The 12,638-nt window shown below is 42.2% G+C and overlaps 1 protein-coding gene and 1 non-coding gene across 2 annotated transcripts in view; both read left to right on the top strand.

Moving 5' to 3' along the window:
* The first annotated feature begins 377 nt into the window (after positions 1 to 377).
* LOC115067384 lies at positions 378 to 586 on the top strand. The gene has a single exon (XR_003846799.1). It is a non-coding gene; the product is annotated as a small nucleolar RNA U3 (small nucleolar RNA).
* A 3,208-nt stretch (positions 587 to 3,794) lies between these two features.
* Positions 3,795 to 12,638, top strand: part of Srd5a2 (steroid 5 alpha-reductase 2) — a 79,332-nt gene continuing 70,488 nt past the window's right edge. Inside the window, exon 1 of the mRNA XM_008850995.2 lies at positions 3,795 to 4,075. Within this exon, the coding sequence (XP_008849217.1) occupies positions 3,795 to 4,075 (281 nt within the window). The remainder of the gene's footprint in view (positions 4,076 to 12,638) is intronic.

The following is a 12,638-nucleotide window of genomic DNA, read 5'->3' as shown; positions in this document are numbered from 1 at the left end:
CTCAATAGAGAAGTCACATGTACTGAAGGTGGGAGAGCTAGAGGAACAGGGCTGCCCAAGAGCAAGCTCTTTGGGGTCAGGTGATTCTGTCACAAGCCCAGTTCCTGAATATGGAATTTGTTGTTTGCTCTGCTGGGTTTAGTCTTGCACTCGTTGGATTTTTCTTTGTCATATCTAATTTCTCCTTTTGGAATGGGAATGTTTATTCTGTGCCCTTGTATGTTGGAGGAAAGTATTTTATCTTTTGTTTTAACAGGGGCTTGCAGTTAAGAAATTTCTTTTGAATCCCAGAAGAGATTTTGGACTATGGGCTTTTGAACAATGTTAGAACTGTCAAGAGTTTGGTGACTCTTGCAGATGAATTAAATGCATTATACAAGACTATTCTTTCAGGGACCATTTCTATAGTTTGTTACTGGAGGTTTCTCTGACTATGCAGAGTACCAGAAACCAGGAGGAGGTAGAACATTCCTTCTTGAGCATGAAGCTGGCTCTTGATGTTGCTTTGCTGCTAATGTCACTTGCCATTGTTGAATGGTTTTGTCTTCCTTTAAAGAGCAAGAGGGGGAGCTGCAGTCTGAGTGGTTCCTGTTATAAGCGTGCTTGATCAAATTACAGTTTTTTTTTTTTTTTTTTTTTTTTTTTTTTTTTGAGACAGGATCTTGCTGTGAAAGATTGCATCTTGAAACTGAACCTTCTGCAAAGGCTGATCAACTGATTAGAACTGCAGTGGAGAGTTTGGTATGTTGCAGGTCCAAACCCTAATTACAGTTTATCTTAAGCTATCTTTAGCCCCCTGAAATAGCCATTCCTTGCCCACCTCTGTTTCTTACTTAATATCCTTTGACTGACAGATAACAATCTTCTGGAATGTACTAACAAAGCCCTAGCACTCACCAACCAAAAGGCTGTTTCATTAGATAGCATATGACACCTATAGTTGAGATTTTTCTTTTGCTGCAGCTGCCTACTTAATGCTTCTACCAATATATTCGAAAATTGTCTATGACTTTACTTTGCTCTGTTACTATAAAAACTTTATGAAACTGCTTCCATGTTGAAACATAGAATTTGGGGTAACCTGAATCTGTGTTCCTGGGCCATGGTCACCCATATTTGACTCCATAATAAACTATTTCTTATCCCTTTTGAGGTGAGAATTGTGCTGTTGGGTTGAGAGCATTATGTAGACCTGACTGGCCTGAAATTGGTGATGTAGATCACGTAGGCGTCTAACTCTCAGAGATCTGCCTCCCTCTGCCTCTCAAGTGCTGGAATTAAAGATGATTACCATGCCTAGCCAAACTTTAGTTTTCCTTGAGCATTGTGTTCCATTTTTAGTCTTTTTTCTTTTTTTAATGCCAAGGGTGTGTTTTCCCCATTAAAAAAAATACCTTTTGCATTATGATATTGCCATGGGTCTTTGAGGATCAGGTGTTGAATGTTGTGATTTAGTGAGGTGTTTGGGTGTCAGGTTGACAAAGGGTAGACTTGTGTTTAGTTTGCTTTGTCAACTTGACTGGATTTGGAATCATCCAGAAGATACACCTCTGTGCAAGTCTGTGAGGGTATCTCCACAGAGGTTTAACTGAGAAGGGAAGATCAATCCTTAATATAGGCAGCATCATTCTGTGGGTTAGGGTCCTGGACTGAATAAGAAGAGAAGGAGGAAGGAAGCTGTGTACCAGAATTCATTTCTTTGTTCCTGACTGTCATGCAATATCAAGTCAAACAATTCTTTATCAGGCTTCCAAACTCTGGGCTATTATATCCTTGTCTTGATGAGCCCAGGGTCAGGACACAGAGGCATCCTCTGTACCCCTGAGCCACTGGAGGTAATCCCAGCGGCCATTCCTTTATCCCCCTCACTCTTCACTCTTGCTACCTCCTAAGGGGATCTGCTGTTTCCTGGGGTGGTCTTTTGTGGTGTGCTGTGTCTCCTGTTTCTAAAGATCTGTGAATATCAAGTTTTTCATTCACAATAGTAATTTCTGTGTCTGTTTGTCTTATAATACCAGAGCAAAACGAATTCCAAGTACCATTAAAACACACACAAAATCAATAGTCTGATCCCATTTAAATGAAGCTCAGAAGCAGGCAAAGCTAATTTATAGTGTTTGAAGTTAGGGTGGTGATTAGTGTGGGGAGGGAGTGAAAGGAGGCAGGAGGGGAGCTCCTGGAGTGTCGGTAATCTTTCCCCTGATAGGTGCAGATTATGAGAATATATTCCCTTTGTGAGAAGCAGTATAGCTTTACATTTACAATTTTATCACTTTCCTTATGAATGTAATACACACCGTTGCCTTTTTGACTTCAATTCTGTCCTATTTCTGTTCTTCACTGTGTAACTTTGCTTTAGCTTTCTACTCTGACACTGGAAACATCATGGGACTTGCTTTGACCAACAGAAGGAACGGAAAGTAAGCGTGTGCTAGTTCTTGGCCTGTGCCTCAAAATGCTGTATGAATTTCCTATGGTTTTATTATTATTATTCTTAACTGACATTATATAGAGTGGTGGGACTAGCTCACTTATCCCAGAATGATAGCGTGGGCTAAGGATACTTATTGAAATCTTGCCTAGAGCTGGGCTCTGAGGTGTTCCACAGAAGAATGAAGGAATCAGTAAAGTTCAGCCTGGATCAGCTGCTCCTGGTCAATCCACAGATGAACAAGCAGAAGCAATGGTTTTATTAAGCAGTAGACTTTAAGCATGAGTTGTTATTCAGCAAAAAATCATTACAGAAGTGGGGATAAAAAGATAATGAACACCTAAATTAGGCAAAGCTAAACAAAAAGAGAGGAAGAAGTTGAGATGGAGAAATTTCATTCTGAAAGTTATTCCAGTGAGCAGGGTTTGGAATGCCTCATGCTGTCCTGATTCTGTCATGGTGGTGTGACAGCCTAGCCTCAACAAGCCAGCTTCCCACCCAGGTTGTGGCTACTGAGGGTAAAGAGGTAACAACCCAAGACCCAGAGGGAAGATTTAGGTAGAGTGGAGGGGAAAGATAAATGGGTTGAATCTGAAGTCTTTGAAGGACATAATGTGTTTTCTAGCAAGGAGAAAGCAATCCTGAAGCTTGGGTCATTGCTTGAAATCTAGATTTGGGGATCTTAAATGAGTAGTTAGGACAGGAGGAAGTTAGGACCAAACAGCTGCTGAGATAGCAACACCCTGTAGTCCATGGGAAGTGCTTCCGCAGAGGGAATAGAGCGCCAGAATGTCAGGAGGGGCGTCTGAAAAAGGACAGGGTTGGGTGGAAACTGTGGGGAGTGAAGGTGTTTCGGCAACTGGAGGAGGTGGGACGTCCTGGCCTGGCATTCTCTGTTGGGGACCGCCCAGTGATCGCACCTAGGGTGTGCATTAGGGTGGAGAACCACGGGCTTCTTTTGGACCCTTGTTTGGGCCTAGAAGCTGCAGTATCAAAAGTTGATGGGTGAGGAGCAAGTCATCCGAGGGCAGCCCAAGAGGGAGAGGAGCAGAAAGCCTTGGAGAGAGATGGCAGGCACCAGTGGGTGAAACAGCCCAAGACACTTTTTGGCGTAAGCTTTGGTCTTGTGCCCCCCTCCCCACCACGCAGTCCGCCAGAGCCCGGCGGGCGAAAAGAGCATCACTGCTGAAGAGAGCCGGAGCACGCCGCGTCTAGGTGGGAGGCACGCCTCGGGGGCGGGAGCCCAGGTCCGAGGGGCGGACACCGGGTGGTGTCTGGTACTCCATAGTCTGGTACTCCATAAAGCTGCCGCTCTCTCTTACACCCCGCGACCACCAGCTGGGAACTCAGCACAATGCCCACAATGCCTGGTGCGTGCCAGCAGAGCTCGGTACTGGCAGGTAGCGCCACTTTGATCACCCTGGGGGCCCTGATTGTGTTCTCTGGGAAACCCGGCGGCTACGGCAAGCACACCCTGAGCGGGACGTCAGGAGCTCGCAGCCTGCCGGCCCGCATCGCCTGGTTCGTGCAGGAGCTGCCAGCCTTCTTGGCGTCGGCGGGAATGCTTACCCAGCAGCCAGGTCCTCTCTTCGGACATCCCGGGAACGTGCTGCTGGGTCTCTTCTGCGTACATTACTTCCACAGGTAGCGTTTCCCGGGTGCGGATACGCAGTGCAGCGCCCTGCTGGTCTTCGTGCATTGGGGAACGTCGAGGGGCAGTGCGCGCCCGGTGAGGAGTGCGGGGAGCACCCTACGGGGAGCATTGGCGCGGACCTAGCTCGGGGTTGGATGCCCGGGAGTTAGCAGCTTCGGGGAAAGGCGCCTCCTTTACTCTCCCGCGCCGTCCTTCGCCCCTCGGATGCTCCAAATCATTTGCCTGCGCTAGAGAAGGAGGTAGCAGCGGGAGGTGAGCAGGGCTCTTCCCTCTCCAACCGCGCACCTGGCGAGTGCCTGCTCAGTCTCTTGTCCACCTTTCCAGGTTGGTTTAGAGATCTTGGGACAGTCTTTCCTCAACCTTGGCATCTCTGGGAGGCAACTCAGCTCAGAGGTTCTGATCAACTTGGTCTTTGTGCGTCTGACCGGGGAGGTGCCCAGACCTGGGAGTCACAGGTGGGAAGAGACCATAATTAGGGTCCGGCTTGCCTTCAGTCAAGACCCGGCTTCTTAGACCCCACCCAAAAGGGACTGAGCTCACCGCCAACTCATTTACATTTCCAAGCTCCTCAAAAGTAAGCGAATCAAAGCTGAGAGCTCAAAAGTTCTAGATTTAAAATTCTGAGTTCAGGAAAAGCTTGAGTTTCTGGTGTGGGGGAAAGACAGGAAAGTGATCAAAAGACACTGAGTCAAAGAATGACTGTGGAACCTCCAAAAAAAGTCTTCCAGGGGAAGAGGAAACATGCCACCCAAGAGCCTGCTTACCATGTCCTTTTGGTGTCTATTGTCTGGCTTACCTCTTGTAACCTTGTGAGATGGCCTTATTATGCCCACTTTACAGTCAAAGAAACTGAGGCCAAGAACATTTATGCAGCTGAAGGAAGGTGCCACCAGTAAATAGATAATCCATGCAGGAAGACAGCAGGGGTCATGGATAGGGAAAGGCTGCAGAATACTGAGCAGTGCTGCTTTATTCTGAGTGGAGGATTCCCAAGCTCAGGTCAAGCAAATTTAGATTAGAAGTTAGATAAGAAAAGTCTCTGGGGGACTGAAGGCAGAATTTCTTAACACTTCATCTCCAGAAAAGGAGGTGTCAGAGCCACAAATGTTACCCCATCTTTACTTAACCCCTTATTATTCTCCAGATTGTCTTTATTGGTTAAGTTTTAATAACTGTGCAATGTTCCCTGAATTCTCATTCTTTAAAAAAGATACGTACTGGTGAGCAGCAATAAGTTTGTGTTCTTCCAGTAAATATTTACCAAAGGTCTATTGTGGACAGGATCCCAGGGTAATTATCAGCCACTTTATTTTACCCAGATTTAGAAGGTTTAATTTGAACAGAAAGAAGGATGTTAGACACAGGAGAGAAAAGACTTGTTTTGGAAGGCTTGTTTGGAAATAGATATTTGACAGGAAAGTATGATTACATGAACAATTATTTTCATCTTCAAATTAACTACTGTCAACATCATAAGCAGTATGAGGTCATTTCATATTAATGATGCATGATCAATGTTTTCTGACAATCCTATGAACATAATTTTTAGACTTGCTTTTAAAACCAAAAGGCACTTTGCACAACAAATTATGACCAGTGCCTTTAAAATAAAAAAGTGATTACCCGGGAAACAAATACATACAGGCTGTTCATCATTGTCAGAGGAATTTAAAAAATATTAGTAAAGGGCTTCAGGATTGATTCTGTCTGAGGGAAAATTGCTCCTGAAAACACAGCTCTCAGTTACTTGTCTCTAAGTCACCAGGCTGTGCTGTTTGTGAAGCTTTCCAACTGTGTTTAAACTCTTCCTTTGAGGCTCCTGGAGCACTGCAGGTGCTGTTAAGTACTTACTAGATGTTATACCCTGTGCCAAACACTATGTAAATTATGTGCTAATCCTCATACCAACTGGTTATGTAGGGATTGTTATCATCTCCATGGGTGCTGGAACAAAAAAGGGCTCAATAAGTTACCTAAGATTACCCAATATTGTGACGAATCAGAGATCACACCCAGGTAGTTTGTATCTGGATCCCAGGTTCTCAGCGTAGCTGTTCAAACTTGTTCATGCTTTTTAAAAACTATAGGCCGGAAACTGTTATTGCTGAATATCTGCTTAGAATTTGTGAGGTCCTAGGGTTCAAGTCCCACCACTCAAAAGAAAATTTCTCAGGAATGATTTGAAAATTATGAAGACTCTTTAGGCTCTTGGTACGTGTATACCTGGAGGATTTAGGAGTCATTGGGCTTGCTAACAAGAGTGAATTAAGGAAGAATCATTAGGATGTCTTGCTATGACAGAGGATAATATGGAGGGACCAGGTCTTAGAAAAATGAATAGCTGAAGTTTGGCTGAAATTCTTTTACAAAGTGTCCCCTAGGGACTGTTCAGTGTAGCAATCTATTCAGTGGGGGTACAAGTTAAAAACTTACTGCACTTTTCTCAATACAAGGGTAATACACTAGAATAAGTTCTGCAAGGACAAGTTGATTTTTTTGTAACTTTTTTTTTTTTTAACAGACTTTGCTACTGGAGTGTTGGTACATAGTTGATATTCACTAAAATTTGTTGAGTGGATGAATGAACTCTACTGGCAACAGCAGTGCAGATAGAATTGTGGGATATTAGCAATCACTTAGGAATCACGATGGCTGAGGTTGCATGGCTAGGTCAACTCAGATCACTCTCCTGTCTTCAGAGTCTATTGTGGTAGATGGGTGGGTTGTTTAGCCACATGGAAGTGACTGCTGCCTAATCCCACTGCCAAGCTGCTGCAGTCAGAGTTACTGATTGCTGATTTCCACTCCAGTCCTGGGGTGACTCTTTGTCCAAATTCTTTTTGATATTCACTTTCCCAAGAAGTCTTATTCTATATAGTGGCTGTCACACCACTATATAGTAGCTGATATCTTTTTAAAGATTTGGAAGTAACCTCAATAATTGGTTAAAAAAAAATTTCCCTCTCAAAAGGTCAGAAGGTGTTGGGCTGATGCATACATTAGAATCTGGATTCTAAGAGATGCTGAACTATTTCTTATCAGCCCACTAAAATGGTGACTTTAATAAAATACCTTTTGCTTTCTCAATGAATTCTCCAATAGCATAAATTCTTTTTCATTTGAGACACAGGCAAGGTATCATTTCCTCTAAGAAGCTTTGACTAAACCTCTTCTCTGTGAATCCCACTGTGATGTTATTCCTCAGGCTTTCCAAATGCCCATTGCCCTTGAATTTAATGATCTAAGGAGACTTAGTCTTCCTCTGTCCAACTTCTACTGTTTTCTCTCCTCACCCTTCCAACTTTCACATTTTACAGGAACCAAGCACAAGGGATCAGCAGAGTGAGACTTGGACCTGTTTTCTCCTGGCCCTGCTAGTGGGGCCACTTGTCATTTAAGAGGTATAGCTGTTTCAGGTATTCAGGAGTAGCAAACCTCATGTTCTACTTTGCTTCTCTATTACTATGATAAAAACACCGACCAAAAACAACTTGGGAAGTAAAGGGTTTATTTTATCTTATGTCTCCCAGGTCATAGTTTATCACTGAGGGAAGTCAGGGCAGGAACTCAGACCAAGAACCTGGAGGGATGGGCTGAAACACAGACCATGGAGGAATGCTGCTTACTAACATGCTCTTAGAACATCCCATGAAGCTTTAAGCACTCTTTCCAGTTCAAATCTCCAAACACTTCCACAAGCCTCTCCAAAACAACATGGTGAGGTCTGTCACAGCAATATCCCACTCTCTGGTCCCAATTTCTGTATTAGTTTGGATTCTCTAAAGGAGCAGAACTGATAAAATGAAGGCATGGAGTATTCCTGGAGGTATGCTTGTCTTCAGTTGGTGTTGGAATCTGAAGAAGTTGGTTCTATATTGGCAAATGAATGCCACAACAGTAAGATAGATAAATTTGCCTGTGAGAGTGAAGGCAAGCAGGCAAAAACAAAAAGCTCCCTTCTGCCATGTCCTTTTATATTGACTGCTATCAGAAGATACTGCTCCCATTTAGAGTGGGTCTTCTAGCTTCAAATAATCTGATCAAGAAAGATTATAGTTAATTTCACAACCAAGATTAGTTATCAAACCTCACCAAGGAAATAACTCATTGGCTGAGAATCAGTGATGGTGTCTACATTGAAGACAGCACACAAACCTCTGCTCTTACAGATCAAGATGATAAGCAACATTCTTGTTATGTGTTGAGATGTAACATATAGCAATTATTGGAAGAACTTTTACATTGGGAATTAGAAAACTTTGTTTTGAGACAGAATCTTGCTATGTAACCCAAGCTGGACTTGAACTTACTGTTCTCCTGCCTCACCCTTTTGACTGCTAGGATTAGTGGTGTGTGTCACCATTCCTGGCCACAGCAAACTTCCATAGAAAAGTCAGATTGTTCCTATTTTAAAGTTTTCAGCCATTTGGTCTCTGTTGGAATAAACAGATCCCTGCTGGGTATAGTAAAAAGCAGCAGCAGGTATTATGTGAGCAAACAATATGTTTATGTCCTAATAAAGCTTTATTTACAAAACCAGTAGTGGTTCTGATTGGCCTGTAAACAACAGTTTTAGCAACCCATCTTTAAGAAACCAATGACATACTACACACACTACCCTGTTAATATTTTAATAAAATCTGGTTAAATTTTATAGCAAAGCATTGGGCACATTACAGAAAATGCCTGCTATATTTAATTGGAACATTTTCTTAGAACTCTTGGGTTCCAAGTCTTTTATGTGAATGCCTGTGGGAAATAGAAGGCATCCTGGAGTTTTCCTTTTACCTAGAATGACATTATAAACACATCAGAAGGAATACAATACTATGTTTGCCAACAATGTAAACAAGGATTGGAACCCTTGGCTGCCTCACTTTTATACATGGCAGAATGCATCAACTCCTTACTCATTTTAAATCTAACTTTATGTCGCTGAAAAGGAATAAGCAAAATGAGGAAACAGATCCAGATTGGTGAGGTGACATGGATCAAGTTATATGACAAGGATGGAAAAAGTGGGACTTGAATTTCTGTCCCTTACTAGAATCTTGACTGTTCCCATCCATGCCAGGTCTTATTTGAGACAGGAAGGAAGCACAGTGCTGGGTTCTGTCTTCAAGAGGAAGTCAGGAAAGTGCTATCAGTGCAAACCTATCACTGTTTCTGGGATGAATCTTGGGTGTTTGCAACATTACTACAAGAGTACCAGACAGGTGGGGAAATGTGCACAGAGAGGGACACAGTCATGCTACCGAAACACATCAGGAGCCCTTGGGCCTGTCTGTGTTTGAGTGTACAGAAGACAGGGAAGATTGTGGGTGTATTCTGAGGTTTCAAAATGGTGCCACTCTTCCCCTGTATCAGAAGCAACTAGATACAAATTGCTAACTTACTATTGATAAAGCTGGTTGAGGGGAAAATGATTTAGAGTTGGAACCATGAGGGCCTTCTAACACTGTACCTCCAAACTGGCAGCAGCAACCACAGATGGACAACCATGGGCCTTTCCCAGCCATGCCTGCTCTAAAAGACAGAAGGGCTGAACTATGCACCCCCCTCCTCCCCCCAGGAGATCTTTTCCTCAAACAGACCAATCAAGTGGTTCACTTCTCCTTCCCAAAGGAGGAATGGGTGAACAACAGTTGGAGGAGGCATAAATGTTTCTTGTTATTATACAGAATACACAAGTTGTTTATCTAGTGAGTTCTTCCAGGATCTGGCTACTTGCTTCTGAAACCTGGGACACTTTCCATTCTGCTGTTGATTCACTGTGGTGTAGATCAATGGGGAACTGCAAGGTCCAGATTCAAGTTGCTTCCAAAGTTTCTATCCTCAACCCAGGAGCCTCTAATGACACTCAGCCCAACTCGGGAACTCTAAATTTTAAAAACATCTGAATTGGGGCCAACAACGCAATTTGTTTTCCATTTGGTTATGGAAGGGGGAAAAGGAAAGAGAAGCCAATATTTATTGGGATCTGGTTGTTCCAGGCATTATGTTAGTGATTTACATGGGTTATCTCATTTTGTTCTTATTGGTGCTGTTTCACAGCGAATCCATGCAGACATTGGGTGAGCGGAGTGACTGTGGGAAGGAAAGCACCCAAAGGACAGTCCCTTCTCAGAGTTGTGGGTGGGAATGGGATGTTTTGTCAGGAAAAGGGGCCCATTTAGTGACCTATGACTTAATTACCCTGCACTCTATACACTCAGTCCTGGAGTATATCTCTATTTTAAAAATTCCAAATATTTTCTTTCTTTCTTTTTTTTAAATGTAATAACCACATGATTAGAAGAAGCATTTCATTACCACTTTAACATATTCAGTAACAATTTCCAGAGCAAGGATACATCTCTTTCAAAAGTGGGGCTGTAAATTTTTAGGTTCACAGTTGAATTAATACAGTTATACAACTATTTATATGAATGTCATGAGAGGTTACTTCATAGCTTCACTAACCTAAATTAACTATTGAATGTTTTAAGGCTGTAAATTTTTAGGTTCGCAATTGAATTAATACAGTTATACAATATTGGACTCAGTATAAACCCTGTAAGAAATAAAATTGAGGAAGTTTTAGCCCTTTAAAGAAGATGTCCATTTCATTTTAAAATATGCTATTTCCTACATTTTTAACGCTACTAATGCTTAGATGTTTGCACATGTGGCTTTCATCTCTTTATATCTGATTACTAGTTCTCTTTCAAAAATGTCTGTAAATTTTTTGGTTCACAATTAATACAGTTATACAATATTGAACTCAGTATAAACCCTGTAAGACATAAAATTGAATGAGTTTTTAACCTTTAAAGAAGATCCCCATTTCATTTTAAAATATGCTGTTTCCTACATTTTTAATGCTACTAACACTTAGATGTTTGCATGTGTCTTTAATCTCTGTGTATCTGATTATTACTAGTATGGATATAAAGTCATCAGGTAGATTTCACTGGTAATGTTCACCACCTCTACTAAATAACATGAAGTAAATTTTTATGCTTCCTCCTCAAATATATCTTGTCTTTTTAATTTGTTGATTTTTTTTTGTGTATCTCATGCAGAACATCCCATACAATCTTATTCATCTATATACCCACTTCCCAAATGGAAGCCTCTTATAGCCTCCACACCTCACCACTGGAGCCCATACACTGTCATCCCTGTTACTGTCCACTGTGTTGTCAGCGCCCCCAGCCATTCCCCAGTGCTTGTCCATCTGCTGAATCTAGTCAGCCTATCTGGAGTTCCTTGTTTTAGGAAGATCAGCTGTTCCTCATCTAGCAGAAATCAGCTGTCAAAAATTCCTTTAGATAAGATTGGGGTCTGCTGTTCATTTTCCCAGTTTTATGCTGGGTTACTGTCTGGGAGTTTTCTGGGCCACCCTGGCCAATAGCTCAAAGGAAGGTACCTCCTGTCTGGCATTGTTTCTTGTTATGTAGCCCTTAGCTATACATATGGACTCTTAAAAAATTATATTGACCTCATTAATCTTTGGTTATACTTTCCTTTTGGGTGTGTAAGACCCTAAAATTGGCCCAGATAAATCAATTTATTTTTACTTTTAAGGTCGTTTGAGGATCTGTTCCTCAGGGGTCACATGGGCTTGGGAGGAGCCCCTGGCTCCATTCTTTTATGAGTTCCCTCTGTGTGACAATAAGTCAAAGGTCCTATTCTACCATGGCTGGCTTCACTTGGAAGCATGGAGGAAATGTTTCCTCTGTGTTGACCCTCCTTTTTGTAGATTGGACACTGGCTCAAGTCCATCTGGTGCCTTGCTCACGAGGACAGATGACTCACCACAGTTACAGTACATTTTGTGTGAAGCTCATAGTCCTGTGGAACTTAGTCAACCTAGGAGGGAAAGGAGCAAAAAGTGTCCTTTATGGCCCTCTGACCAAATTAGTATAGGCCTCATAGCATGGCTGTTAAACATCCAAGAAGGTTAGTTTCACCAGTCTGGTACTTTTAGTTACCACATGCCATGTAGATAAAGCTTGGGCAAAGATCAAATGCTCTCAGATAAACCTTGCCTAGATATATATTATATTCTTTGATATGGTTGTACGTATAATTGTCAGTAGATAGTTGGACTAATATGGTTCCCTCTGGTTTTTTAAAACTAGCTAGGCATTATTTATCTCTCTCATTGTCTAACCCTTCCACCATGGTTTCCTGATTTAAGGTGCCCCCATTTTCCCCATTTCTCCCTTAATAATACCCTTCTCCTATGGTCCTACCTCTCTTGAGCTCCTTCTTTTCCTTTGTCCCCTAGGTTCCTTGTATAACCTCCCCTCCCTTAAAATAACCCCATTTACACCTATTTCCTACTGTTCTTCTCTTTCCGATTTTTTCTTTTCCTTTACCTCCCTGGTTCTTTTTCATTATCTTGGTTCCTGTAGTTATGTCTGGATCCCTAATCACTTATAAGTATTGGTGCTAGGATCCACATATGAGGGAGAACATATGTCGTTTTTTTTTTTTTTTCTGAGTCTGTGTTACTTCACTTGTTACTTCACTTAGTATGAGTTTTTAGATCCATCCATTTACCGG

The sequence above is a fragment of the Nannospalax galili genome, unplaced genomic scaffold (assembly GCF_000622305.1).
Source record: "Nannospalax galili isolate Female #2095 unplaced genomic scaffold, S.galili_v1.0 scaffold1331, whole genome shotgun sequence".
Lineage (NCBI taxonomy): Eukaryota > Metazoa > Chordata > Mammalia > Rodentia > Spalacidae > Nannospalax > Nannospalax galili.
Note: the sequence above shows the minus strand (reverse complement) of the source record. Positions and strands in the feature narration are given on the sequence as shown.